Source organism: Saimiri boliviensis, chromosome 1 (genome assembly GCF_048565385.1).
Source record: "Saimiri boliviensis isolate mSaiBol1 chromosome 1, mSaiBol1.pri, whole genome shotgun sequence".
NCBI lineage: Eukaryota > Metazoa > Chordata > Mammalia > Primates > Cebidae > Saimiri > Saimiri boliviensis.
Window position 1 is genome coordinate 230,428,891 of NC_133449.1, and position 24,632 is coordinate 230,453,522.

General features: G+C 41.3%; 1 protein-coding gene across 3 annotated transcripts in view; it reads left to right on the forward strand.

Annotated features, from left to right (window-relative positions):
- Positions 1-24,632, forward strand: part of ARSB (arylsulfatase B) — a 288,497-nt gene that overhangs the window by 182,186 nt on the left and 81,679 nt on the right. For 2 of the 3 annotated variants that reach the window (XM_074384373.1, XM_074384375.1), the window contains exon 7: positions 18,701-18,823. In XM_074384373.1, coding sequence (XP_074240474.1) covers positions 18,701-18,823 — 123 coding nt within the window. Of the gene's footprint in view, positions 1-18,700; positions 18,824-19,980; positions 23,750-24,632 lie in introns of those variants that run through there. The other variant, XM_039471273.2, reaches the window with a different exon arrangement.

The window sequence follows — 24,632 nt, forward strand, 5'->3', positions numbered from 1 at the left end:
GTACGTTATGGAGAATTGTCTGTTGGGAGTCTGGAGCTCTGGCTTCAACATGGAAGTGAAAACACTCTCCGTGAAAGCAAACGAGTCTCACTGGGGAGGAAACTAACTCTCTCCATGGCCCACGGGGCCTGCTATTGATTTTTCTGAAGAAGCTTCTTTATTGCATTCAGATAAGTGTTTCACTTGAAGGAGAGCAAACATAACCAAATAATAACCTAGTTGTCCCTGCCTCATGTTTTCAAACAGTCCCCCTTATCTTTAATCCTTGCAGGAGAAAAGATCCTGGAGTTGGATTTTAGGAGGCATTGGTTCATTGAAGTCCATTGTGAGACCTTCACAAGGCACCCCTTAAGTCTGGCAGCAGGACCACAGGTTTATCCTGGCCACAAATTTAAAGACTTTGGTCCTATTCCCTCTTATGTATCAATGCAAACAGAGCAATTCTAATATTTTTAGTATGGCCACCCCACCATCACCAATTCGCTGAGTCAGGAAGCTTTGCTTCTATTTCCTCATCTACGCAAAGGAGAGCTCAGGTTAGGTGATGTCTAAGCCCCCTCGAGAACTCAAGTGTTCTTCATTCTGTAATCATTATCTCTCTAATTAACTTCTCTTCTCTAAACTTTATTCTTCTACACAGCCTTTGTTTGGGGGTGGAAGGTAGATGCTGAACCCTAGTGTGTGTCTCCCAGGGCTGTGTCTCAGCCTGCTGCTCTGTTCTCTCCACTCTCTATCTGTCCCTATTGCAATCATTCTCAAATCGAACCGTAACTGTGGCACTCCAGTTCATTCATTTATTCCATAATATTTAACAAACACCCACACGATGCTAGGTGTTGAATGAACAGTACACTGGTGAACAAGAGTCAAGATCCCTGCCTTTTTTTGGATTTTACGCTTTTCTGGGAGAGACATATATTAAATATATTTAATTTAACAAATATAATTTAAATAACATTAAATATATTAAATAAATATATAATGATAAATTGTAAGATGTGTTATGGAAGAAGAACAGGGATTGCCCTGATTTGATTTGGGAGGTCAAAAAAATGCTGCTCTGAGGAAGTGTTACTTGATATGAGACCTGGAAAAGGAGCTGTCAAGCAAGGAGTTGTAGAAATTGCTCTGGGTAGAGGAAGGAGCTGACACAAAGACCCTTGCAGCAGTAAAGGGCTAGACTGGATGTACAGAACTTACTGTCCCCAGAGAACTGAGGAAACCAGTGTGATTGGAACATACACAGTGAGAGCAGTGGGGTGAGATGAGACTAGGGGAATGACAGATGAGTTGAGATAACGCCGGCTGCTGTAACAAACCAAAACTGACATTCAAACAGCATAGACATTTATTTCTCATTCGCAGAAAGTGCAAACTAGATATTCCTGAGCAGGTAGACATCCCTCTTCAAAGCAGTGTGTTGGAGACCACGGCTCCTTTCATTTTGCAGCTCTGCCATTTTTAATGAGCTGCCAAGGCCAGCATGCTTGTCTGGAAGGAAGGCTGTGCACAAGAGGGTTTTCTGGGCCCAGGCCTGCCTGGAAGTGGTGCTCTTACCCCATTCACATTCCACCAGCACACACCCAACTACAAGGGAAGCCGAGAAATGTGGTCAGAACGTGAGCCCAAGAAGACAGGGCAGATGACACAGACCTTGTGGGCCATGCTGCAGTTTCAGCTTTATTCCTAGCGCATTGAGGAGTGAGAGTGCACCTGTGGTAAATCCATCACCACATCTAAACCTACACGTCATGCAGTTTATCTCCTTCCAAAAGCAACATCTCTCACGTGTTCTGCCAATGATGCCATTCCAGACCTAGTGGTCCTGTTTTCCTGCTCCCGTTGGTTATCTAGACTTACTTGGCCAATCCAACCTGGACTGGTTCAGTACTTGCCGAGTTGAGCTCTTCAACTGGTTTCTTGCTGCTCTGATACAGAATGCTAATTTACGTATTTACAATGTCAACTATCCCCTTCCAGTGACAAAGTTATTCCTGGCTATTGTATAGAGCAACTTTTTTGTGTTATCAGGTCTTCCTGGAAGCTTAATTAGTAATCAGTATAATAAACATGGAGATGTATCTTTCTAAAATGCACCTTTCATCTCTGCTCAAAAAATGTTACTTGCTTCCAATTACCTACTGAAAACAGTTCTAACTTTTATATGTTGGAGGTACTAATGCATCCCATCTTTTCCTAACTATTCTTACTTTGTCCTCCTGAAGCCAGTCAGGGTACCCAGCTATCCAGAGTCCAAACAACCTTGGTGAATTCCCAGCTCATACTATTCCATACCCTGCCTGGGATGTCCTGTTCCTATTCATCCTCCTCTGAGAATCCTACTGATCGTTAGTGTAAGGCTTCATCCCCTAAGCCTCACCTTCTCTGGGAAGTCTTCCCTCTACTTTCTGTCTCTGGAGTTCTGTAGTACTTACTCTTCAAAGTAATTAATGCTTAAATTAAATTGTCTTACCACTTCTTTGGCATTTATCATGTCTTGCCTTTTATTGACATTTATTCTCCCAATTCATTCTAAGCTTCTTAAGTAGATACTTTTGCTGGTATCTAAAACAGTACCTAGCACATCCTCAAAAAAAAAAAAAAGAAAGAATTAGTTAATTAATTAATGCTTTTCTGTAATTCCTGTGACACCTTACATAGTTTCTTAAACATAGCAGATGCTCAATAAAAATTGTTGATTTGCTATTGTTGTTGTTTTAATATATAACCCCCTCTAAAATGCAAAGCCTTGGTCAGTTAAGGGGGAGTGCTTTTTCTGGGACTCCCAGCCTCAAAGGGAAGTCTGGGTAAAATGCACGGTTGGGAGTGGAGCCTGTGAGTACTTCCTCAGCCTCAGTGCACAGCTTCCTGCTTTGATGCTGCTGCTGCTGCTGCTGCTGCTGCTGCTGCTTCTGCTGCTGCTGCTGCTGCTGCTTCTTCTTCTTCTTCTTCTTCTTCTTCTTCTTCTTCTTCTTCTTCTTCTTCTTCTTCTTCTTCTTCTTCTTCTTCCTCTTCCTCCTCCTCTTCCTCTTCCTCTTCTTCTTCTTTTTCTTTTTCTTCTTCTTCTTCTCCGTCTTCTTCTTTCTTAATTGAGACGGAGTCTTGCTCTGTTGCCTGGGCTGGAGTGCAGTGACGTAATGTCAGTTTACTGCAACCTCCGCCTCCTGGGTTCAAGCAATCCTCTCACCTCAGCCTCCCAATTAGCTGGGATTATGGACATGTACCACCATGCCTGGCTAATTTTTGTATTTTTAATAGAGATGGGGTTTTATCGTGTTGATCAAGCTGATCTTGAACTCCTGACCTCAAGTGATCTGCCTGCCTCAGCCTCCCAAAGTGCTGGGATTACAGATGTGAGCCATTGCACCTGGCCCTTACTTGACTTTTTTTGCTCATTTAGGACACCAACTCTGGGTTTGTCACAGAGTGTTTGCTTACAAATATTCCCACTTTTTCATTGACAGTCCTTTCCCCAAGAAAGAGGTTGATCACAAAGTGTAGGGGTGTTGGCCTGGAGTTCTGTCTTTTAAATTTTTCCTGTTACCGAGATTTTTTATGTGCCAAACCCTATGAGAGTTAGGAGAGGGCATCAGATCAATCAGCCAAAGCTTCGAAATCTACCTTGACTCTGTGGGGCTTTGCTAACCTACACCTTTGTAGGGTACCATCTTCTAGTAAAATGAGCCTTTACTGTGATAGCAGGTCCCTCCATTCTATTTCTAAATCTGCCTCATTCTAAACATTCTTGTTTGAGTCAGATGGAAAATTCAATTCTGTTTCATTTTTCTCCCCATCTTAATTGGTTTTCCATATGCAAGTTCAGAAGTAGAATTTTGCCGTACACATCATCCTTAACGTGAGTAGGTGAGCACCAGCGTCAGGGGAATGAAAAGAGGCAAAACTGACTGTTAGGGAGGGAGTCTCTCTCCAGACTCAGCTAGCAAGCACAGATTCAGATTCTGCCCCTTAAATCAGTCATTTCATGAATGTGGCTCAAGTGTCTAACGGTTAGCATTTCTCAGGAAGGACGTTGGGATTATCTATGTGAAAGTTAATTGTTTCTTTAACAATTAAAAGAATTGTTGTTTGAGAGAGATTGAGAGAGGACTGAGACTTCAGGAATCTCAGGAAGTCTGTCTCTTGAGCTCTGTAATCATGCTGCCAAATTCAAATCTGCATCTACAAATTCTTGAGCACTTGAGGTGGGTGCTCTGTGGATCTGAACCTTTTCAAAGCTGCTCTGAAGAGCTGGATGCCTTCATATTTCCTTCATATTTCATTCTAAGTCAATTGCAGAGCTAAGAAACCATCTTTGCTTACTGTCTCAAATGTGTTTCCAGTTTTCATTGGAAAGAGAAATTGTATTCTGAATCCCAGTTCATGTGAGACCTTGATAACGTCTCAAAACATAAAACATTGTTAGTTTCAACAGGGCTGCTGCCAAGAACTAGAGGAGGCTAGAAAGAGTTGTCTCAGATGTTTGTTTTTTTGCCTTTGGCAAGTATCACCTAGTGGCCCTCATGTCAATGATTACAGGGTTTGTGTAACATGCTGAGGTTTGGGCGGTGGGTAGCAATGCTGTGGAGGGCTGGCCTTGGAAGAATGCCAACTAGCTTCAGTTTTCTGCACTGTAATTATTACCACTGCTACCCCAGTGTGGGCTACCAGGGTCAGGAGGGATGGCATCACCAAGCTCCCCCGAGAGCAAGCCTGCCTGATAGCCATTAAAAGGCTGATTCCGTGGCCAGGGCCGTCCTTCTGAATTAAGTAGTAAATGAACATTATTTCATCCTTATCCAAAAATGTGCTCAGAGCCTAGACACGTCTTTCCTGCACACCAGAATATGAACTGTACAACACAGGGTGAGCTCAGCCTTCAGCAAGGCGTTTTGGATGGTGAGGCTTTGTGGTTGGGATTGCACTAAATGCCATATTGGGGGCGGGGGGCTCTTTCTCCTTTCATCCCTCGCCAGAGGCTTGGCCTGGGCCATGCTCATCGCCATAATCACAGGCTGAAGAGGAATATTTTGGTTTTACTGCTCCCCACTTTTTTTTTTACATGCAATGCCTATTTATAGCCATTTGTTGACAGACTCTACCAATTACTTGAAAAAACGTGTATTTAGAGAGAGACAGACCAAAAATGTGTATTCAGTGGTAGCCCTAGTTCTGTATTCGATTAGCATCTGCTGGTGCCAGAACTGGAGATGGCAGTCTGTTGTCACTTTAACTGAAGGATGATTAGAAAAAAATACTTGCTCTTCTTTCAGTCTTATCTTTCTTGTTACCAGCTCATCAGATCTGCAAGTTCATGTTTATTATGGCCATTATATGTTAAAAGCCCAGTGCATCTTCTGTCTCCAAGTCATCTCTAACATCCTGGTGCCAAATCCAGTCATCTCCTTTACTGCTTTCTCATACTTTCCCTGTCTTTGACATTAACCATTTTCTCCATGGAGTATTTCCCCTGGCTTCTGAGGCCTTCTTCTAGTCTAATTCCTCCTCCTCAGCCTTTTAGAGGCTCTTTTCCCTCTGCTTTGCCTTTCAAATGGTGGTTCTTTCCAGAATTCCATCCTCCTCCCTGTTCTCTTCTCAGTCCATATATTTTTTCCACCTTAAATACAACCAGAAGAAGTGGAGACAAAGCACCCAGTTTTGGGAGCCCAGGACTTGGCAGTGCACATGAGACATTAGAGAGGGGTTACCCAGTAAAGCTATCTTAGAAGCAGCTGAATATACAGGATCTCTCTGACTCCTACCCTACCCCAAAAGGCAGGATGGCTCATGGGGGCAGCAGAAAGGTGATGGAGCCAGAGAGAGTAGGTAAGCTATTGTCCATGGCGGATATGGGGAGGGGCAAGCCGAAGACGTTGAACCTGTTTTGATGGCCAAGGCCAGGAGATGGATGTCAACATCCCTATGTGAAATGTAGGAGTGGAGCACCATCCCAGGAGTGATGGGAGAAGGAATTGAGAAGGCTGGGCTTTGTTTCCTGTGTGGGTTCACCCGAGCTAGAGATACCAGGGGTTGGATAGACAGAACAGTCTGGGTTAGAGATAAGATTCTGGAGTCTAGACTACCCAGCTAAATGTTGGGCATGGAAACTTGAGGAATGAAAATGTCGAAGAGATGAAAAGAGAAAAAAGAATAAGCAAAGGAGCTGAAAAGAATGGCAGGTAGAAATGAGAGCTAACCCAAATGGAGCATTTTCTCTGTGCCAGGCACTACAGTAAGTGCTTTGCATGTATTTTCTCACCTAGAGACTGAAAAGGGGAAGGACACCTTAGAGAGAAGAAAATTTCAAAAAGAGAGACCCTCCTTCTGCCTTGATCATCTTTGTCACTCTTTCTTTACCTGCTGTATTGACCCATCCATAGGGTCCTTCCCGGATCTTCCTAGGGAATTGATATGTCTTTTGGACTCTCCTGGCACTCGTGCATTTTATTTATTCAGGCAACAAATGTTTATTCCACTATTTTAGAATTTATTGTGGTTAAACAAAACTATTTTATTATTACTTGCAGGACTCCAGCTATTCATTCTGGAGATTTAGTGTCTAACACATATAGTGGTCAACAAAACAGATATTTGTTTAGTAAGTAAATGAATAATATGAAATAAGTTATTTATTCAAGACTCAATTTAAACCAAAGCATGAGAAGATCTCTCGTCAACCTATTTCAGCTATAGATGGCTTAATTTACTACAACAGTCATGAGCTGAGGATTCATTGAATGGTTGTTTTCTGTTGTTTATGGTTTACACTGCTCCATCTACACTTCTGGCTAATGTCAGACATTAACCAATTGTTGAAGTTCCCTGTAACACCAGCACATTCTCTGAATACTTATTATGCACAATACAATAATGATTAACATTTGAACTCTGTCTAGGCTGAGTAAGCCACATCAAAGCTCTTTTTTCACTAGAACTTTTAAAATATCAAATATGAACTGAGTGAGTAGGTGTCAGAGAAATTGACTTTGTAAACTGAAAATCATAAACTTAGATTCATTTGAAATACGTCATGTGGACTGCATATATAAAAATTATGAGCATTTTGATTTGTCCCTTGTAGGTAATAAATAACATCTGTAATATTCCTCCTCACCTTTTTCTGATTAGCTTCATGTCTGGCATATTTTTCCCAACACCCCTGTTTCGTGTTGTAAGAATTTCGCCAAGGACAGACAGGATTCTAAGTAAGGAGGGAGGGTGTAACAGAAACCTTGGGGCAATCAGGTTTAAGTTCAGAAATGAGGGGAATACTTAATGGTAGTCAGGCCTCCCTATTTCACTCTTCTTTGGTACACGCTGGCAGAGCTGCACAAGCCCTGAGGGGTAGCAGTGCCTGTAAAAGGCACAAGGTCTGGGGCCCACTATAATCCAGACCCACAAGCCAGCCCTTCCTCCCCAAAGCTGGAATGGCTCCCAGGACCCCTCACTCCCCACATGCACCTACACCCACATGAGGGCATTCAAAGCCATGGCCGACAGGCTGCCTGTGGCCCAGGATGGCTTTAAATGCATAAACTTTCTTTTTTTTGCAGGGCGAGGGGGACAGAGTCTCACTCTGTTGCCCAGGCTGGATGGAGTATGGTGGTACTATCTCAGCTCACTGCAACCTCTGCCTCCCAGGTTCAAGGGCTTCTCATGCCTCAGCCTCCTGAGTAGCTGGGATTACAGGTGTGCACCATCACACCTGGCTAATTTTTGTATTTTTAATAGAGATAGGATTTTACCCCACTGTCCAGGCTGATCTTGAACTCCTGGCCTCAAGTGATCTGCCTGCTTCAGCCTCCCAAAGTGCTGGGATTACAAGCGTGAGCCACCATGCCTGCAAACTTTCTTGAAATTCATAAACTTTCTTAAAACATTATGAGTATTTTTTGCAGTTTCTGTTTTTTTTAGTTCATCAGCTATCATTAGTGTTAGTGTATTTTATGTCTGACCCAAGACAATTCTTCTTCTTCCAGTATGGTTCAAGGAAGACAAAAGATTGGACACACCTGGTATACAATATGCCGCTGCTTCGTCCAAAACAGCTCTGCACAGCCCTGCTTCCCAGCTGTTAGGGGCCTTTTTCATCTTCAAAAATTAAGCAAATTAGTGATGTTCACTAAAACACTGCTAAAAGCATAAGTTCAGACTGTGAGGGCTTCTAGTCAGTGTATTTTAGGGAACTGATTCTAGGGATAAATTATTTTTAGGTCCACAGTGATTTTTTTTTTTTTTTTTTTTTTGAGATGCAGTTTTGCTCTGTTGCCCAGGCTGGAGTGAGCTGCACAATCTCAGCTCACTGCAGCCTCCACTTCCCAGCACGATGACTTTTAAAAACAAGAATCTAGACAACAATGCATACATGTACATCTGGATATGTAAGCCCTTACCACACAGCGAGATGAGAGGGTGGCCTTGGCCCAAGCATGCAGTTGTTGGGACATGCAAAAACATGAGCAGACTGGAGATTTGAGCCACATGTGCACAAGTGCAGTCATTCAGATGCAGCCTGGGTGTGCTGAGCTGGGCGGGGGACTCACGGGCCCTGGGCCTCTGACTAGCTGGCACATGAAGGGCCTTAATGACTTGACCCTCACTTTGAGTTTGAGATCCTTTGAACTTTTGTTAGAGTGAGCCATGAAGAAATGGTCAGCTAATCAAATGTTTAGTGTAAACTACACTTTAGTGTAAATAAACTTTAAGAGATACATTTGACTTACATAATAAACAAACAAGCTACTTTTAAGAACTTTTAAGTACAAAAGTTGAAGATAGTTGTTGCTAACTAAACCTAAGTCTTGCCTTTACATTAAAAACATACTCGAGAGAATTTCCAGGTTAGAAAACTCCTAAAGAACCAAATTTCTGAGAAAGCTGGGGTGTTTTTCTCACTTAGCCCAAGTGAGTAAGTTTTACTCTAAGTAAATATGCATACATCGTTAAGTGTGAAGGTGTCATCACACTGGCAGGAAGAGTCAGATGGATTGTTATCAGAGAATGAAATTTTACTGATCTTTGTAGATTGTAAAATGATCAAAAACAAATAGAACACAGTAGAAATGAATGGCAGGCCAAACAAACCAGACAGAAAAGGGGCTATAGACTAAAAGTGGTAAATTATAGCTTCCACACATAAATCTTTTTTACCCTAACCCTGTTCAAATTCTGAAACATAAACAGCAAAGCAAATATAGACCCTCTCTAAATCCACAGCAGAGAAGTAAGTTTGGTTGCTTTTTTGTTTGGTTTTATTTTGTTTTTCTGTTATAATAGTGATTTTTGCCTTCTTTCCTCCTCTTTATAAGGTCTTGGGTAGAAGAGGTTGTAAAAGAAAAGAAAACTATATTATACTGATTATAACAGCTACCATTCAATAATAGTTACTAACAGATGCTATTATCTATTTCATAGAGCAAGGATTAAATGAGTTATACATAGAACACTTAAAGCAGTGTTTTATGTTTATAAGCAGGTAGTATTTAAATATTAAATGTTATTATCTTTAATGTTGACAGTGTTGACAGTAGTCTTATACCAGATATTCTACTAAGCACTGTATATGCCTTATTTCACTTGCTATTATTGTATTAACTTTATAGATAGTAATCTGAGGCATGGGAAGTTTAAAATGTTGCCCAAGATTTCACAGGTGGTAATAACATTTACTGCACACTTTCTATGTGCTGTCCTTAGTACTAGACATTTTTATTGTATTGTTGCATTTAGACCTCACAACAATACTGAAACTGAGGCTTAGGGAGGTCAGCTAACACCAAGATCACACAGCCAGTGAGTGATGGAGCTAAGATTCAAACCCAAACAGTCTGGCTCCAAAAGTGCATGTTCTATAGTACTGCACACCATGGCCTTCTGGAGAAGGGCTGGCAAGATGCTACTTCAATCATACAGCTCTTTCCTCCATCCTCATTACCATCCTTAGCACTGCTTTCCTTCAGGGTCACAGCAGTAGGTCTTCCTAAGCCCCGTTCTCCAGTCATGCCCAGTTCATCGTACTTGAGCAGCATTTCAGAGAGGAAGCTCCCCTAGACCCTCTAGTACTGCTGTGCCTCCTCACTACCCTGCCAAGCCCTTGCTTACCCACCTCTAATGCCAGAAAATCACTCTCTCCAAGGAAGCCTGTTCTTTCTGCCTTGGGGAAACGCTGGTAAAAACACATTCCTCGTATTGAGCCAGAATGGTGCTATGTACCTTTAACCTCTCTGTGCCTCAGTTTCTTCATCCATAGGGCTTTCATAAGGATTAAATTAGACACAAAGTGCTTAAAACAATGCCTGAGGCCAGGCGTGGTGGCTGACACCTATAATCCCAGCACTTTGGGAGGCTGAGGTGGGTGGATCACGAGGTCAAGAGATCGAGACCATCCTCATCAACATAGTAAAACCCCGTTCTACTAAAAATACAAAAATTAGCTGGGCATTGTGGCACGTGCCTATGGTCCCAGCTACTTGGGAGGCTGAGGCAGGGGAATTGCTTGAACCCAGGAGGAGAAGGTTGCGGTGAGCCGAGATCACATCATTGCACTCCAGCCTGGGTAACAAGAGTGAAACTCCATCTCAAAAAAAAAAAAAAAAAAAAAAAAAAGCCTGATCTATATTATTTTTGCTAAATATTAGCCACTATTACTACTGTATTATTATTATTTCTCTCTATGGCTTCCACCCCGAATGCTTTATAGTACAAATTTAGTCCTTCTTGAATTCACTCTTTTTCACTATTTTGTCAGCTGCAGCCTGCCCTCCAGGATACTGTGGGGGCTTTTGTGATGACTTTGCAGGCTCCATACCATATCACTCTAATCTGCCCTACATGCATCGTTAAGAACTGCCTTTCTAGGATATTGCTTTTGTACATCATTTCCCTCTTCAGAAGCCCAACTGGTTCTTGGTTGCTTTCATACTTTAGATGGATTATTAGGCTCTCTACCAATTTCTTGCTTTTCTCTCTGATCATGAAAACTTCCTGTCGTCCATGGACTTTCCTCCTCTTATTTGCAAGTCAGCTCACATTTTTATTTTGTTTAAGTATTATGTAGTTAAAAGTCTCAAAGGCTGTACCAAAATGTTAACAGCAACTAATAACAGGTCATTTTTATTTTCCGTTTCATGTTTTCCTGTATTTTCCAGCATATATACAACAAACATATAAATTGCATTGTTACGAAAAATACTGTGTGTTTCATCAAAGTACAGTCATAGACTATATGATACTTTCCAAAGTCAAGAGGATGCCCTGTGCAGTCAAGAGAGTAGGATTGCCTTTCATGAAGATCAGAAGTATCTCCAGGTTTCCCTCAGTCCCTTCCCTGTTTGATTAACCCATTGCCAATTACTAATCAGTGTACTTCAAACTATATATTAGCCAGGTGTGATGGTGCACACCTGTAATCCAAAACAAAATGTAGGCTAGGTGTGGTGGCTCACACTTGTAACATCTCAGCACTTTGGGAGGCCAAGGTGGAAGGATTGCTTGAGGCAAGGAGTTTCAGACCAGCCTGGTAACATAGGGAGACAATTACAAAAATTATAGGTGCCTCTTTAAAATTTTTTTTGAAAACTTTTTAAATTAGCTAGGTATGGTAGCACATGCTTGTGGTCCTAACCACTCAGGAGGCTAAGGTGGGAGGATTACTTGAGCCTGTAAGCTCAAGGCTATAGTAAGCTGTAATCTCACCACTGTATTCTAGCCTGGGCAACAGAGTAAGACCTTATCTCAAAAAATAAAAATAATAACTAAAAATGTAGAGAAGTACAACATATTTAACAGATATTATAGATTCTTCCTTAAGCGGTTGAACTACTCTGTTCAAATGGAGGTGGCAAACCTGGACCCCTACCCACTAACTCACCATCCTACTTCAAGACCACTTTCAAGTTACTTCCAGAACCCATTTTGGGTCTGGAGAACACCACAGGTCTCCACTGAAACCACCAGTCCACCTCATTCTGGTAACAAGCAACTCCCAGTTTCTAGGGGTTGCTCAGATAAGGAACACTATAAGTTTACTACATATTATGTAACATATTTCATTCTTCCTAAAATTTTCTGCTGAACTTCCCATCCAAAATCAATACACACGGCTAATCCATCTTATAACTGAATATTTCTGTCTGGCCAGAAAGCTTATTATCTCAGAGGTGGCTTTCAGCTCAGAAGGAAACGAAAAAAATTTGTTTGTTTATACTTCTCTCTTAACTCTCTAGTTCCTGCCCAAAGGCCAACAAATCCAATGCCCTTTTCTCATTCATCAAGCTAATAGATGGAATATTTGGCTCTTTTGATTTGACGTCTGAAATCTTTTGCTCTTTTGGCTTCTGTGATGTCCTGTTTAACTGGTTTACTTCCTCGTATTATTTTCTTCTCTGCTCCATTTGCTATTTTCCTTTGGCCCTCAGTGCTCTGTTTCTGGGCGTCTGCTTTCTTCTTGCTTCACTCCCTAGACAGCGTATTCACTTCCAGGGTTAAGCCATCACTGCATTGGGGTGGTACTCAGTGTGTGCCCCAGTCTTTCAGACAGAGGTCAGTCCTGGAGCTCCAGCATATCAGTGAGACATCTACTTTAAGCTCAAGTTAATTCCTAAAGTCAGTATATCTCATTCCAGAATCCTGCGCTCCCCACTATTTCCCATCTCAACATCTCCATTCTGCCAATATCAACACTATTCTCTCAATCACCAAACTCAAAACCTTAGAATTTTATTTATCTTTTATACACTTTTGTCACCAAATATCTTGGATTTCCCCTTCAGAACTTGTCTTATATGTCTCTTTGCTCATCATTTCATGTTGTAGAATTCCAGAACACAGTGCTTTATTACCACATACAGTTGTTAATCAACAGATATTTCTCAAATCAGAATCTAGTCCAACTCTGTCAAAGAAAGTTTAAAAGTTTCTTAACATTTTAAGAAACCTCTGCATCCTGTCTCTGGTACTGACAGTTTATCCAATACACTGTCAAATTAATAATGAAAACACCCAGGGCAGCCAAAGCAATCTTGGGAAAAAATTAAAATGGGAAAATTCAGATTTCCTGATTTCTAAGGTTACTGCTAAGCTTGACAAGTCCAGGTAGTATGGTACTGGCGCAGAAATAGACATAGATCAGCTAGGTGTGGTGGCTCACACTTGTGATCCCAGCACTTTGGGAGACTGAAGCAGGAGAATTGCTTGAGGCCAGGGGTTTGAGAACACCCTGGCCAACATAGTGAGACCCTATATCTATATAAATAGATAGAGATAAATCAATTTTTAAAAAACTATAGATCAGTGGAATGGAATTGAGAGTCCAGAAATAAACCCTCATGCTTATGGTCAATTGGGTTTTGATAATGATACCAAGACAATTAAAGAGGGAAAGAACACTCTCTCAAACAAATGGTTCTGAGACACCTGAGATACCCACATACAAAACGATGAATCTGGGTAGGTACAGTGGCTCATGCCTGTAATCCCAGCACTTTAGAAGGCTATAGTGAGAGGACTCCTTGAGGCCAGAAGTTCAAGACAAGCCTGTGGAACATTGCGAGACCTCCATCTCTATAAAAAATTAGCTGGGCATGATGGCATGTGCCTGTAGTCCCAGCTAGTCTGGAGACTGAGATGAGAGGATCACTTGAGCCTAGGAGTTTAAGGCTACAGTGAGCTAAAGCTAAGATTGCACTCCAGCCTGAGTAGCAGAGTGAGATCCTGTCTCTTAAAAAAAAAAAAAAAAGAAAGAAATTGAAAACATAATACAGAACACAGTTTAGCCAATTTTTAATGCTCTGCAGTGACTCAAATGATTAAACATAGACTTATCATATAACCCAGCAATTCTACTTCTAGTATCTACCCAAGAGAAATGAAGACATACATCCATACTGACATTGTGCATGAATGTTCATGACAGCATTATTCATAGTAGCCAAAAAGGATAAACAAAGAAGTGTCCATTAATTGATAAATAAAGAAAATGTGGCCTATTTTTTGGTAATATACAGCAATGAAAGGAATATTATTCATTAATAAAAAAGAATAAAGTATTGATACATGCTATAAAATGAACTTTGAGAATATTATGCCAAGTGAAAGAAGCCAAACACGAAAGGCCACATATTGTCTGATCCTATTTATATGAAATGTCCAGAGTAGGTAAATCCAAAGAAGCACAAAGTGGGGTAAGGGTTGGCTGGGGCTGGAGGGTGTGGGAGTAAATGGGGATTGACTGCTAATGGTGCAGTATTTCTTTCTGTGGTGACCCAAATGTTCTAAAATATGTTACAGTGATGGTGACACAACTTTGTGAACTATCATACTAAAAACCATTGAAGTTTGCACTAAAAATGGGTGAATTTGATCATATGTGAACTATATGATACACTCTTTAAAAAATATATTAAAATTCCTCTTATGTCTCCCTATCGACTAGAAGAAAAAGTTGCCATCTCTCTGACCTTTCTTCTATGGCTGTATCTCCCTCCAACCATAATCAATAAATACTCAGCCAGGTGCAGTGGCTCATGCCTGTAATCCCAGCACTTTGGGAGGCCCAGGCAGGTGGATCATGAGGTCAAGAGATCGAGACCATCCTGGCTAACATGATGAAACCCCGTCTCTACTAAAAATACAAAAATTAGCTGGGCGTGGTTCCGTGTGCCTGTAATCCCAGCTACTTGGGAGGGTGAGGCAGGAGAATTGCTTGAACCCAAGAGGCGGAGGTTGCAGTGAGCCAAGATCACACCACTGCACTCCAGCCTGGCGTCTGGCGACAGAGTAAGACTCTGTCTCAAAAAAAAAAAAAAATACTCCTTGTATTTATGAACTCACGTCATTAGATCAGGCCCACCCAGATAAATCTGAGATAATCCCCACATCTTACAGGTCTTACCCATATTTATATCTGCAGAGTCCCTTTTGGCATGGAAGGTAACGTATTCATAGGTTCTGGGAGACTAGGATCTCAACATTTTGGGGGACCATTGTCCTGCCTACCACACCCTGTTTTATGCTTCTTTCTATTGCATAAGAATCTCACACATGTTGACCGATGGAAAAAATATATTATGCAAGTACTAACAGCAGCAACAGTGATAGCTAAAACTAGGCTATCTATACATCAGACAAGTAGACTTAAAGAAGGAAAGCATTATTAGAATTAAAGAGGGAGTTTTCAAAATAGTTCTCAGTCATAGGAGAGATTTTTAACATACTTCTCTCAGTAACTGATACAACAAGCAAACAAACAAAAATGGCCATAAAGATACAAAAGGTTTGAGCAGCATAGTTAACAAACTTGACCTAAATGATATACAGATCGCTGAGCCCAACAACATCAGACTACATATTTTTTACATTGGTGCTTGGAAAATTCCCAATATGAAATGTACATGTTGGAAATGAAAATGTTGAATATCTGTTATTCAAAAGGTTATAAAAAGAATAACAAATTAAGCCCAAAGAAAATAAAGGGAAGGAAATAATAAAAGTTAATAAAATAGAAAACAAACATATTATAGGGACCATCTACAAAGCCAAAAGCTGGTTGTTTGAAAAGACTAATAAAATCAATTAAACACTAGCAAAATATATCTTGCACAAAAATGAGAAGCATGAATTGCCAATATCAGGAATGAGCAGGCAATATTACTACAGATGCTACAAACATTTAAAAGATAATACAAAATAAAATTTTGCATGTACTACATAAATTTCTAATAAAGTACAAGTTATTGGGCTGGGCATGGTGGCTCACACCTGTAATCCCAGCACTTTGGGAGGCTGAGGCAGGCAGATCATGAGATCAGGAGATCAAGACCATCCTGGCCAACATGGTGAAACCCCATCTCTACTAAAAATACAAAAATTAGTTGGGTGTGGTGGTGTGTGCCTATAATCCCAGCTACTCAGGAGGCTGAAGCAGGAGAATCTCTTGAACCAGGAAGGTTGAGGTTGTAGTGAGCCGAGTTCGCGCCACTGCACTCTAGCCTGGTGACAGAGCAAGAGTCCATCTCAAAAAAAATAGTAATAAGATACAAGTTATCAAAACTGACAAAAGGAGAAATAGAAGATCTGAATGGTCCTATACTTGCTCAATAAATCAAATCTATAGTTTCAAACCTTTCCACAAAGAAAACTCTGGGCCTAGATGGCTTTACCAACCAACTCTTTTTTTATGGCTGAATAGTATTCTGTTGTGTCTATATACCACATTTTCTTTACCCACTCGGCTATTGATGGACACTTAGGTTGATTCCATATCTTGGCTATTGTAAATAGTGCTGCAATAAATATGGGGGTGCAGGTATTCCTTTGGTATACTGGTTTCCTTTCCTTTGGATAAATACTTCTTGGTGGGATTACTGTACTGTACGGCCGTTCTATTTTTAATTTCTTGAGAAACCTCCATACAGTTTTCCATAATACCTTTACTAATTTGCACTCCCACCAACAGCACGCACATACATTTTTAAAGCATAAAACAGTACTGTATATTATTCCTTGGCACATGCGTCTTCTACTGTATTTTAAAATGGCTGAAGGATGCACTGAAGTCACAATAGCAGCAGCCTCTGGGGGAGTACATGAAAGGACAGAGTTTGAGGACAGGGACGAAGGAGACTTCAACTTCATTTTTATTGTCCAGCTTCTTTTATTTTTTTAAAAAAAGCAAATATGGCAAAATGTTAACATCTGTTCATTTTAGATGATGGTTCATAGGGTGTTAGTCATATTATTCTTTGTAATTTTCCCTCTGTTTAATTTCTCAAAATGAAAACAATCAAGTAGAGATAATAGTATCTTTCATAGTTTAGTCTTAGGCATATTTATTGTTTAGGTATTTTATGTTCCTGTTTGTTTTAAGAAAAAAAAATGTGTATAAATATAAGTATAGACGAGATAGTTAAATTTTCTTTTTTTGTTTATGTTCACAAAACGTGCTTGTTTTATTTAGCATTCTTTGGTATCAAAATGTGGCCTTCATACAAACTTGTGAGGAGTAAACCATGAGGGTTCACAGTTTTACCACAGCCTGTATGTTAGCAACCACTTCCTGTAATAGACATCCTCATGCACCTCAAGTACTAGAAGCATCCGTTTGTATTGGAGCCAAAATACCCACAAGCAGAGAAACAAGAAGTCAAAACAATTTTCCTCGTTTGTGCTAAAGATTTGTTACTGTGTGATTGTTGAGACTGAAGCTCTGAAAGCACCAATGTTTGCTGGATCTGTCTCTAACTTGTCTCTACAAGGTCATTTCGAAAAGACTGCCAAAATAATGTCATGTCCCGCCTTTTCCACCACCGATACACCCTGCATGAAAACCCCAAGGAGCACAGAAGTCCTACTTGGGTGAGGATGAGGGCTCTCTCAAAGTCTGTTATCAAGGAAAGGCAGACAGGTAGACTGATGGATTAGCCACTCCAATGGAGTCTGTACTTTTACAGACATATCACATATTATGACAATTAATTACTAGGCTGGTGGTTCAACAACCTTTTGAAGTGATCCCAAGATGATTGCCATGACCATATTTGAAAAGCTAACAGATAAATGTGGGCTTAAAACAGACTACATGTTACTCAGCTAGGCCCTAACCATATGCATAGGTCAAAGTGAGGTGAGGGCCCTTGTGGACCCACCAGGATCTCCCATAAGAGTAGAACTCTCGCCTTGTTCACTTCTTTCATAAGCAGGCAAAGGAAGGAGTTATTCAAAAGAAGGAACTGAGCATGCTCAACCCAGACCCTTTGTCTGTCCAGTTTCTAGCCAGCCTGTCACCTGGATCTATGTAAACACTCTGGCCTGCTCTCAGCTATGCGCTAGCTCACGGAGCCCAATGGGTGTCCAGCAAGATCAATGATGAGGGCTAAATCTTTCTAAGTCAAGGGTCAGTTACAAACAAGATCTCTCTGCCACATATCTGAAGCCATATTCTCTCCAATCGATTTTGTCAGTAACAGAAGCTCTGTCTGTGTATCCTCTACCTCTTAATTGGTTTCACACTTAAGAGGGGGTAGAGATTAGCAATTGCTCCCCACAAAAGCAAAAAATGAACCTGATGATTAATTAAGACCTCAAAAATGAGAAATTAATATAATCCATGATACCAGCCAATAATTTGTATACCACATTTATTCTTATCCCCATAGTTATCCTGTCTGAATAGTTAACTGAGCACTGCTCACTTTTAGATTTCATAAGAGTTGTTAAAAATAAATCTTTGTACTCTGTCATGGCCTGCATGAACTCTCATAGCTTGAGACGACTGCATTAAAATGTACATTTTATAATTTGTTATACTAATTACAAAGGTATAAGTATACATAGAAAATGTATTGAAATAGTTAACAGGCAAAAACAAAAACCAAAAAAACAAGTCACCCTGCTGTAACGGAATACTGTTCTGCATATAAAGGAATACTGTTCAGCTGTACATCGGCAGAACATAGTGATTTTAAGGATGAATTAGTGTTGTAATCTCTTTGGGATTTCCTTTATATTTGTGGTGGTTTATGACTGACATTTCGTGTAACTATAGCTTTCTGTTTGGATTTAATAAAAGATTCATTTCTGTGGCAAGATACACATTTGCACTCCAGTGTTGAATAAAAGCTACTGTTCTGCAAGGGTATAAAATGCTGATTTATAACGACACGTTCCAATAACAGCGATCTAATTCTTTCAAACTACTTCTTCCCAGGTCCTAGGAACAGCATGGCTCTAGCAAAGGATGACTCTTCTCTTCCAGAACATTCAGCCTTTAACACATCTGTCCATGCTGCAATTAGACACGGAAATTGGAAACTCCTCACAGGCTACCCAGGTAGAGTGTTTAGCTTATCAAACTTCCCTTCTCACAGTAGACAAAGCAGGACTGTGTCCTCAGGGCAGTGTCTCCAGTCTACCTTCACTCCTGGGATTTTATTCCCATGGCCATTTCTCTGGAAAGGGAGGACGTTCTCACTCTTGTTCTAACTATTTCTCGCCTCTTCCTCCTTGGCTTCTCAAGGCTCCTAAGCCCTACCACTCACCTCACTTTGCTCAGATACCTGAAATCTTAACTTATCTTTCTAATCTTTCATGATCCCTCCTGATATATGTTCTAAAAAGACAACTATTTATTCAGGGTATTCTTTTCCCATTTCTGAGACTCTGCCTGTTCCCAATTACACAGCTTCCATTCTTGTCATGGCCTGAGTAAGCTTTCCCAGTGGATCATCAAGGAGAAGTTTACTGAGTAATAACTGCCTTTTGCAAAACATATCTCTGGGCCTGCTGAATGAGGAGATAATAAGAGGAATGGTTTAACCTACTGATCTTAACCAAAAGAGAGAGAGAGAAAGAGAGAATTAACTGTCATAGGGGTGAAAGGAAGAAATGTCACTCTGATGCTTCATGGAAAATATGGATTTTAAATATGTGTGGCTAGCAAGCACAGCACATTCGGGTAGCAAAGAGAATCTCTGAGAGCTACACCCTCAACCAGTGGTGTCGCTGGGGAAGGAGGTTGCTCCCCTAATTAAATTCTCTAAGAGTAGCATCTTTTCAATACTTTTTAAATATGTGGGATGATGGTTAAGGCTGTGATGTAATCAACCAACGTTTACAATGAGAACATTCTTGGCATTGCAGTAAGACAAGTCTTTTTTGTCTGGAGTGTCCCATGTTTTGCAAGGCATTAACATCACTGGCTCATGCCCACTAAATGCCAGGAGGACCCCTAGGCCCCAGTCCTTGTGACAAGGACATACACACATGCACACTCATTTCTGGGTGTCCATGCTTGTGAAGCAGTGAGACATATCTAGTTAAAGCACCAGAAGTCAATGCCTGAGAAACATCTAGAGACAGCATCTAGGGCCGCATCTTTTTATGTATCCTCACCCACAACCCAGTGCAGGCTTGGCCTGACTCCTTCCCTAAAATTAGAACCTGCCTCTGTGCTTCTCCCTCAATAAACTGTTTTGTTTTCTTTGCTAGGCTGTGGTTACTGGTTCCCTCCACCGTCTCAATACAATGTCTCTGAAATACCCTCATCAGACCCACCAACCAAGACCCTCTGGCTCTTTGATATTGATCGGGATCCAGAAGAAAGACATGACCTGTCCAGAGAATATCCTCACATCGTCACAAAACTTCTGTCCCGCCTACAGTTCTACCATAAACATTCAGTGCCCGTGTACTTCCCTGCACAAGACCCCCGCTGTGATCCCAAGGCCACTGGGGTGTGGGGCCCTTGGATGTAGGGTTTCAGGGAGGCTAGAAAACCTTTCAATTGCAAGTTGGACCTCAGGCCTTTTCTCATGACTCTTGTCTCATTTGTTATCCCAACCTGGGTTCACGTGGCCCTTCTCTTGCTCTTAAACCACACCAAGGTGTCTAATTTCAAGCCCTAATGCATTTAAGAAGCTGATAAAATCTGTAACACTCCTGCTGTTGGCCAGAGCATGTGTCTAGAAGTGGGGGTGGCTGGGTTTACCCCCTTTCCTAAGCTGTGGGACAGCTGGGAACTTAACTTGAAATAGGAAATTCTCACTGAGCCCTGGAGGCTAGAACAGCTGGCTCTTTTAGCCTCACAAGTCAGACCTTAGATTCCCCTCTGCCAATAGCCAGTTTTATTGGAGTGAATCACATTTCTTACACAAATGAAGGGAGCAGACAATTATTAATGGTCTGTTGGCCAAGACTTCTCCCTGTTGAAGGATCATGTTCAAGCACTCCATGTGAACCACCCCTCTTGGTTCACCTCTTACTCACTTATCTCATCACGGAGCACAAAGCTCATTTTGTTGTTCAGGTCAACAGCAAAAATGCCTGCACCTTGATTTTGGCTTTTACAATAAAGAAATGTGATTTTACCATAATTTATTCTTCCCCGGCCATTGCTCATTCTGTCTAGACTTCCTGCCACTTCCAATTCTTCTGTGGCTTTTCCTACCTTTCCTTTTGACCTCAGTGTCCTATCCCTGAGAAGGCCACTTTGCTTCTCTACCTGAGCACCCCTGATTTCTGGAACACTGTTGAGCCCTGCCTTGCTTTTGCCCCTAGGGCTAAAGCTAGAGGCCTCCCTGTAATAGGCAGTAGAGTTGCTCTGTGAGGATGTTCATGGTGGACACTAAGAAGACTGGGTAGGAGATGCTTGACTCTGTGGCATCGGTTCAGCGAGGCTTTTCCTATGTTGCATGGAGTTAATGATCGTGACTGTGGCTTTATCTCATAATATATTAACACTTGCACTGCTATTTACTAGCAGTGAGAAGAAACCTCTGGAAAGAATATGAAAAAGCAAGTGGTCAGTGTCAGGATACTGGGCCTTGGTAAAGCAGGGGAGGGCACATCCATAGTCCTCATATTCTCTGTTTTACTGCTTGTATTGAGGTTCTAGGGTCTGGGAAAGAGGGTGCACGGTTGACCTGCAGCTCTTTTTCAATCACACTAATGTCTTACTAATGTGAATCAGTCCATATTAGCTCTAGAGAGTGTCAAACCCAGAGAAATGTGTGCAAAAATCATACTATTTTCTGCATTAGTCCCACTGTTTTGTTCACCAATGCTTGGAACACTGCCTGAAGGCACTCGATACATTTTTTAAATTTTTTATTTTATTTTTAATTTTTTATACTTTTTTGAGATAGGATCTCACTGTGTCTCCCAGGCTGGAGTACAGTGGTACAATCACAAGTCACTGTAGCCTCAACCTCCTGGGCTCAAGTGATTCTCCCACCTCAGGCACCCAAATAGCTGGAACTACAGGTATATATCGCCATACGCAGCTAATTTTATGTTTTGAAAAGACAAGATTCCCTATGTTGCCCAGGCTGCTCTTAAACTCCTTGGCTCCAGCAGTTCTCCAATCTTGGCCTCCCAAAGTACTGGGATTACAGGCATGAGCCACCATGCCTGGCCTCATTTTTTTTTTTTTTTTTTTTCTATGAGACAGAATCTTGCTGTGTCACCAGGCTGGAGTGCAGTGGTGCGATCTTGGCTCACTGCAACCTCCGCCTCCTGAGTTCAAGCGATTCTCCTGTCTCAGCCTCCCGAGTAGCTGGGATTACGGGCACGGGCCACCATGCCCAGCTAATTTTTGTATTTTTAGTAGAGACAGAGTTTCACCATTTTGGCCAGGATGGGCTTGATCTCTTGACCTCATGATCCGCCTGCCTCGGCCTCCCAAAGTGCTAGGATTACAGGCTTGAGCCACTGCACCTGGCCTCATTTTTTAAAGTAAATGAATAAATGGACAAATGAGTAAATGAGAAAGTCTCATACCATGAAAGATGCTAGTCCAATGAGCTTAATACAGAGGTAATATAAATTTCTTCCAACTGTTGCTTTTCTGTTGGCAAGATGCCTCTTCTGGGGTAGGGGCGTAATCTACATCACTGGCCAGTCACAGGACTCTCTGTTGCAAGGTTGTAGTGTCCTCTCCAGAGTGGGGAGAAAAGGAATCTGTGCCTACCAAAAGTACTCTCTTGTCAACAATTTCCATTTCTATTCTTTATAGGACACTGGAAACTAAACGCGACAAATAATCTCATGTAGGTCCTTGTAGAGCCATCCTTCAATTCAGTAGCAATATTTTCTGGTCACTACTAGCCTGTATTGTATTAAAAGGAGACTATTGGAAGGAAGTGGTGCTAGAACTAATGATATCTTTTACCAGCCTTTACTCAACTCCTGGGTTGGCAAACAGCGGCCAAAATGCCATCACCTCCCACTTGGAAGCCCATGGCCGACAGCATGAAATAACTGAGCCCGGATGTTCCTTCCGCATCCTCCAAATACCAGGGTTGTGTGTAGGTAGCCATTGGAGGCCATTGCTACAGGGCATATATCTGTTATCACTGCTGCCCCCCCCCCAACAGCTGTCTCCAGTTCAAGTTCCTTGGTTGCCAGCCAAAATGGGGGATGTTCCGCATTCAGTGGACTTCAAAAGAGTTTTGAAGCCTAATTTTTTGTAAAACAAGTACTTGAGATTTTGGCTTATCCATAATAGAATGTAGCTCATTAGATTCTCTGATTCTATACAAGAATATGAAAAGATTCATGTGTTGTTGTTAGAAATAATGTTATTTCTTTCCCTTTTTTTTTTTTTTTTTTGAGACAGAATCTCGCTCTGTTGCCCACGCCCAGGCTGGAGTGCAGTGGTGTGATCTCAGCTCACTGCAACCTCCACCTCCCAGGTGCAAACTATTCTCCTGCCTCAGCTTCTCAAGTAGCTGGATTACAGGCAAACACCACCACATCTGGCTGTGTTTTGTATTTTGAGTAGAGACAGGGTTTCACCATGTTGGCTAAGCTGGTCTGGAACTCCTGACCTCAAGTGATCCACCCACTTCAGCTTCTCAAAGTGTTAGGAATTACAGGCATGAACCATTGTGCCCGGCAAATTTTTTACCTTTAAAGAAGATTTTGCTTATTTAATTGTGAGCTCATTTTTCTTTGTTACTGCATGATTGTTTCAGATTTGGGGGACAAAATAAAATTAATTTTTCAAAATATGTCAGCCATGGGTATGGGGCTTCCCTTTGGGGTGAGGAGAAAGTTCTGGAACTAGATAGTGGTCATGGTTACACAACATAAATGTACTTAATGCCACTGACTTGTATACTTTAAAATGGTTAAAATGGTAAGTTTTATGTTCTATTACAATTTTTTAAATGTGTCTACCAACTTTATGGTATGTAAATTGTATCTCAGTAAAGCTGTTAAATAAATATAGTAAAAATTTTAGAACTAAAAAAAAAAAGTATCAATCATTGCCCTAAGAATATAAACTATAAAATAAGGCATTAGAGGGAAGTCATGGAAGGGCAGGAGTGAAAACAAAGTGACAATAAGAGAGTGTTCGTTCTCTATTGCTGCGGAACAAATCACCCCAAAATAGCAGCTTCAAATAGCAAACATTTATTACTTCACACATTCTTTGAGGGTCAGGACACTGGGATTGGTTTAGTCCAGTGTGGCTCAGAGTCTTTCATGAGATTGCGGTCAAGCAGGCCTGTGGTCATCCAAAGACTTGAGTGGGACTTCAGGCTCCACTTCCAAGCTGACTCACTCACAAGGCTGTTGGCTGGAGGCCTCAGCTCCTTGCCATGTGGGCATCTCCACAGGCTGCTTGGATGTCCTCACCATGGCAGTTAACTTCCCCCAGAGCGAGCAAGCAAGCAGGAAACAGCAGGGCCTTTCCTGACCTCATCTCCAGAGGTGTACACCGTCACTTCTACCATTTTTCTGTTCGTTAGAAATGAGTCACTAAGGCCAGCCCATATTCAAGGGGAAGAAAATCTTCCTTTTTGAAGGGAGTGCTAGATTTGTGGACTTATTTTACACCATGTCAGAGGAAAATGGTCTCATTTAGCCTCCTGGGGAATAGATTGTCCAGTCAAGTCCACATGTATTTATCAAATGCTGCTATTCGAAAAGAGGTGGTAGAAAAAAGCATCCAACTTTACTATTTAGCAGTAGAATAACCATGAACAAATCACTTCATCCTCTCTGTGCCTTGGTTTTTTTTCCTGGTAAAGTGATGGATTGAATTAGATAATTGCTAGTCTCATATCTCTAGTGTCCAGAACAATGGACACTAATATAATTAGATATTATGTTAGCACATAGATATTCTATAAATG